Here is a 6,106-nt window from a genome sequence, read left to right on the forward strand (position 1 = left end):
TTTGCTTTTGTAGATGTAAATTAGATGCATGCAGACAAAATTAACGTCCTCAAATTATGTAAGATTTATCCAGACTACACTCATCACAAAACGTCCTGAAATCCCTCTAATAAGTTGTTTGATATGCTTTAAATTTGTGTCTATTGTGTATGTTCTGTGCTCCAAATGGTCTCTCGGAGGACACAAAGTTTGCTCAGTCTAAATCTAATATGGCTTCAAAACACTGACATTTTGGACACATGCGAAAGATTATATTTTTTTTTTTTCATTCGTCAAAGGTTCCAGAACTCAACGTGCTCTAGTCAATGTCAAAAGATGTATTTCCTCTATTGATAACATGAACACAAAAACACTACCCATGTTTTAGTTAAACATCTTATCTTTTAATTGGCTTAAGGAATCAGTAAGGCTTGTGTTTTGAGAACTGCAACTTCAGACTGTTGCTCGCGTCAACACACGCACCGAGACAAGCATAAAAACACACACAAACACATGTATGTGTAATCTTTCTACTTCCACTGTTTCTTCTCGTAGTCCCAGTTGTAGGAGAAGCCATGGACGGGGTTCACCCTCATGTCTAACATCCTCTGAGTCTGCTTCTCCACCCACTCCTCAGACAGGGTGTGGGGCACGTCACCAAACACTGGGGGATGGATGAAGAGGAAGGGAGGGGTTGGGAGAAACGGGGGGGGAGGGGGGGGGAGGGGTGAAGAAAAGGGGTCAGAAGCGTAGGAAGATGTAGAGGGTTAGAGATGAACGGGGGTCAACAGAGAAATGGCTAGTTAGGAGGAAAGGACACTGCAAATATAAACAACAACGTTTATAACATTTATACAGGATTTAAAAAGTGGTTCCTTGTTGTGGGTCCTGGATGGTCAGCACACTAAGCACCAGAGTGTTGGAGACTGCATGAAGTGCCATCCAGAATCACACAGCTGTCACGCCATCGCCATGATGACCACACAGTCCTGAGGTCAGCATTATATTCAGAACTCTGCCAGGAGAAAAGTCATGCTCTTTGAGGAGGAAGTAGAGGTCCCTTCTTCTTCTCTGGTTTGGCTACTGAGTGATGTCACTCGATCGAGATACTGTAGGTCAACACCAGCCAGAGGCAAGTGTTCTAATAGCATGAGAGAACACACACCACTTTCAGTGGCATCACAATGGCTCCACTAAGCAGGCGGTATGACACACTGGGGCGTGAAGTCACTAGACAAAGATGGTGGGATAATGGCTTAGATGGCTGGTCCCATATACCAGAAGTCTGTTTCTACACAACAACCACACAAATACATGTATTGGAATGTATAGACAATACATACAGGAACATACACAGCCTGCTTCAGATGGGTGAAGAAGAGTCTGACTCACTTATGAAACAGCCGTGATTCTAGCAGGAAGACACTATTCCTTTGTTCCTACGAAAAATGTTCTTGAAAGGCACATAAATACTTCTCTTCCTCTCTTCTCTTTTCCTCTCTTACCCTCCCTTAGCCTTCTTCTCCTATCCCTCCCTCCTCTCCTATCTGCCCCCCTCCTCCTCTCATCTCCTCCTGTCTCTATGACTGGCACTAGTTGTACAAACATCTCTGTCAGCCCCATCACAGCCCACCTCACAGCCAAGCTACAGAGAAGCAGAGGAGCTCCAGAACAGGCTGGAATACCAAGTAGGCCTCTCAGGCCTGGCCCTGGAGTGGAAATGTCTTGGGAACGCTGAAGGTTAAAGTCACCTGTATGAAAGAGATGAGTGGGGGGAGGTACCTCAAGTTTGAACCTGTATTTTCTTTGGGTGTGTGTGTGTGTGTGCAGAGAGAGGAATGGTTCAGAAATCCATCTCTCATCCTTGCCTTTTAACAAATCCCTCCTAGCACGTGTCAAATTACAGAGTAACAGGTAGGAACTGTTCTTCTCTGTTGCCTCATGAGCCAGAGGGACGCCCTTGAGCGGGGCGCAGCCTGCCTTTCAAGCACCAACTGGAGGTGGAAACAGAGGGGAATACCCTTGTCTCAATGGACAACACCTTGCATCTGCTGCCTATGTATGTGTATGTTAATGTGTATGTGTGTGTGTGCCTTCCTGTCTTATCTTCTCACCTGCTTTTATATATAGGAGTCTGTCTGCCTTCCTGTGTGTCAGTTTATCTGTCTGAACCTGCTGCGTCTGTCTCACTGAAGTGAATCTTTCATTCGTCTTCCTTTTCACTTCCTCTTTGTCTGTTCCCTCTCCTCTCTCCTGAGAGAGACTCCCACTTCCTGCCACAGCACTTCTCTCTCTACTAGGAGTCTGGACCGTTTCCTGTGCAATCTACACACACACACTTTACCACAGACACCACACACACACGCACACACTGACGCTACCCCAGGTGCTCATCAGTGTCAGTGCGAGGGATGTTGTGTTGGACGGGGCTGTCTAGAGGGAATCCTTTGTATAAGCCCAGGCTCAAACACAACCTTTTTTTTTCTCTCTTCCACCCTCCTTCCTTTTTTTATTTTTCTCTTCCCCTCTCTCTTTGGCCCATCTTCTCCATCCTCTCTCAGATTTCTTTCTTTCCCTTCCTCTATCTGTTCTCTCTTCTTCGTCTGCAAACACAGCACAATCTAATTACTGTCGGAGAGAGAGGACAGAGAAAAGAGAGAGCATTGTGCATTCCAGGCAGTGTTTGCTGCAGGTTAAAACTCTGACATCAGAACATCACAGCACCACAGCCTGCTGGCTCCCAGAGCTGTCTAACGTGTGTCATCTCTCTGTCTCTCTCTCTCCCGCTCTCTCTCTGTCTCTCCCATCCTCTCGCCATCTCTTTCTTTCTCTCTCTCGTTGTCTACCTCTCCCTCTCTCTGATTCCTATGTCTGATATTCCAGCCTATGTACAGTATGTCAGGGTGTAAGCCTGTGTGTGTGTGTGTGTGTGTCTGTGTGTGTGTGTGTGTTTGACTCACCATAGACTCTCTGCCACCAGACCAAAAGGCCTGAGAGTCCCAGGAAGATGAAAACCCCCCCCAGAACACTCTTCCATTCCCCAGTCCCCTGGCGCATCTCACGGTAGGTCAGCTCATGGCTCAGACGGTATACTGCGGGGCACACACACACATACACACACACACATACGGTTGTTTGATAGTTACCATAGTTGAGAATTGAATTCACATCAAGGCCCTTAGTGGGAGTACTCTGACATGAATCACAAACACACACACACTGTACTCTGACATGAATCACATACACACACACACTGTACTCTGACATGAATCACACACACACACTGTACTCTGACATGAATCACATACACACACACAGACTGTACTCTGACATGATCACAAACACACACACAGACTGTACTCTTACATGATCACACACACACACACTGTACTCTGACATGATCACACACACACTGTACTCTGACATGAATCACATACACACACTGTACTCTGACATGATCACAAACACACACACAGACTGTACTCTGACATGAATCACATACACACAGACTGTACTCTTACATGATCACACACACACAGACTGTACTCTTACATGATCACACACTGTACTCTGACATGATCACACACACACACACACTGTACTCTGACATACACACACTGTACTCTGACATGATCACACACACACAGACTTACGTGCCAGTTTCTCTTCCTTAGTGAGCTTGGCCCAGGGCCCCTTCTCCTTCTCCTTCAGCTGCGTCTGCTGCTCATTCAGGTTCTGCACAAACGGAACGTCCGGGAGGGGCGTGTCCAGACGGTTGTTATACTGAGGCACGGTGCAGTCCAGGACGTCTGACGTCACGTCTGATGACACATGCAGACACACACGCACACATCAGGTAAAACATACACCTATTCAATAATGGGTGGTTACAGTATTACGTTTTTTACTTTTTGCACAATAAATGAGCTGATGTTTGCACAGCAGTGTTACCCAAATCCATGTCTCAGAGAACCCAATTTCCTAATGATAACTTATGTGGAAGACACACAATTACGGTACTCAGGGTGTAAAGACCACATGCTGTTTGAATCCAAAGCACCTGTTCATGACAGGCCTGGGCTACTCTTTTTATTTTTAGGTTAGAACTCCCTCTACTGGTCAGACAAAGGTATTGTGTTCTCTGTCCACGCTCCGCTGCACGCCCTGCAGTGCCCATTCCACACAAGCCAACGTTGTATTGCGGTCGGACGAAAGCCAGGAGCACAAGAGCTTTGTGATAGTCCTACTCTCTGCCCTAATATGACTAAAATCTCCAAGGCAACAAGTGGCAGTTCCCGATTTATTCATTATCAGGTCCAGGGGGCGTTGTTAGACATAAAACTCTGGGGCACAGGTCCCCTATTCATATCCCTTTTTTTTATTTCAAGCTTGCTGCGCACAATGCACTAACCGGCTATAAAAAGTCCACTTGCTTAACCCACTATACAACACTTCCGGGACTTAAGTTTGATATGAGCTTTGGCAGGGACATCAATAGTTAATGCGTGGGCGCACATTTTTTTCGCATTCATTTGAGCGCAAATACTGTTTTTTGAGCTGCATGTAATATTGTTTTAATGTTTTTAGTCAAAATAAGATTATCGGTAGGCCTATCATTTAGAAACTTTCTTTAGTTTTGTAATGTTTTCTTAGCCTAGCTCAATTCTGACTTGTGTGTCGAGTCCGACACCTGCACTTCTGTGTGCGTGCTGTAGTGGCTATTACGCAAGCTCAGAAGAGCGCGCTGACATGGAATTCTGCATGCATCGGTTTTTGTTTTCGGTTAAACTGCTTTGATTTTACAAGCTTGATTGAGTTATTTTTTTCCAGGATTATCAATCTAAATGAATGCACTGACTAATAAAGTACATTTTTTAACTCAAACTTTAGATTTTACTGGGGCACAGCAGATTTATAATGGGGCATGTTCCAAAATGCAGGTGTATAGACTAGGCTTTAATGCTGTAATGTATGTCGCTAGAAAGCCAGGAAGAAGAATAAGACGCATTGACTGTTTTGAAATGTGTGGGCACTGAATAACTGTTAAATCTTTTTTAGTGTTAGTTTAGATGTAGCCTACTCTGTTTTGTACCTTTAGTGTGCGCTGCCCGCGCGCTGCTGCAGGATGACAGGTTCTTCCAGAGGACGTTCCTCAATCCGCGAACTAGACATCTGGATGTCAGCATCTGCGAGGCGACAAGGCGAAGCACATGACAATTGTTTACGCTGAGGACACACATACACCCAATGTGAACAACACTATTTGGAATTTTATTTCGACAGCAGTCTTCAAATAACGTGAGAATTAATTTATTAGTTAGAAATATGTAGGCTACATTATAGTTCAAAAGTTTCCGCGTCATACGATAATATTTAGGCTTATTACCAAGTGGGAAGGCGTACGGTGGGCCAATTTGAACGAAGGGGGCCAATGCCTTCTATTAATGTAACCTCTCCAAAACACAGATGTTTCTGCTCGTGGTCAGAACGGTATCAAACGTCCTCAAAGAATGTGCGCGCTCTATCACGTATACTGTAACTGTGAACGCACAAAAGGAGTGGATTCATGTAGCCTGAGATCACGTGCAGAAAGTACTTTTGTGAATATTTCAGATGGTTAAAAGATCCACAAAAGTTTGATTATACGCATCTCCAATAATTTGTAACTGCATGGACTTTGTTCTTTAACGATGTCAACCATTACTAATATGACATTAAAAGGTCTTGCGGAATTATGATATAGTGTTTGTTAATGATTAAAATATTTAATATCAAATCATTTCCTGAAAGATCTACGAAACTTGCATGTAATTTTTATATTCACAACACAGCTACAGTAAGCTATATAAGATGTTTATTTGTATAAATAAAGAGCCTATTGTTTACACGAAGCAAGCATCATATCTCAGCTGAGTAAAAATATTATAATGCTGATTTGGGTAAAGAAGAAACTTATTAATTTGCTTCAAAGGGTAAGAAAACCTAACCTTTCATAGCCACTTTTCGAAACATTTTCAAAAATAAATGAAAGAAATATAGAATGAGTTTACCTTAATTTCCTGGTTTATCTATTCTCAGTGTGAATTGCCTACGTGCTTTCAAAGATTCAGCTCATGGACCATTTATA

The 6,106-nt window shown here is 43.7% G+C and overlaps 1 protein-coding gene across 1 annotated transcript; it reads right to left on the bottom strand.

The window, feature by feature from the left end:
* Positions 1-287: 287 nt before the first annotated feature.
* cox4i1l (cytochrome c oxidase subunit 4I1, like) lies at positions 288-6,102 on the bottom strand. The gene is made up of 5 exons (XM_067251254.1): positions 6,030-6,102; positions 5,072-5,165; positions 3,633-3,800; positions 2,940-3,071; positions 288-643 (listed from the first exon to the last, which is right to left on the bottom strand). Exons 2-5 carry the CDS (start codon positions 5,163-5,165, stop codon positions 510-512), a joined length of 528 nt encoding a protein of 175 aa, XP_067107355.1. The 5' UTR covers positions 6,030-6,102; the 3' UTR covers positions 288-509.
* Positions 6,103-6,106: the final 4 nt, after the last annotated feature.

Source organism: Osmerus mordax, chromosome 15 (genome assembly GCF_038355195.1).
Source record: "Osmerus mordax isolate fOsmMor3 chromosome 15, fOsmMor3.pri, whole genome shotgun sequence".
NCBI classification, from domain to species: Eukaryota; Metazoa; Chordata; class Actinopteri; order Osmeriformes; family Osmeridae; genus Osmerus; species Osmerus mordax.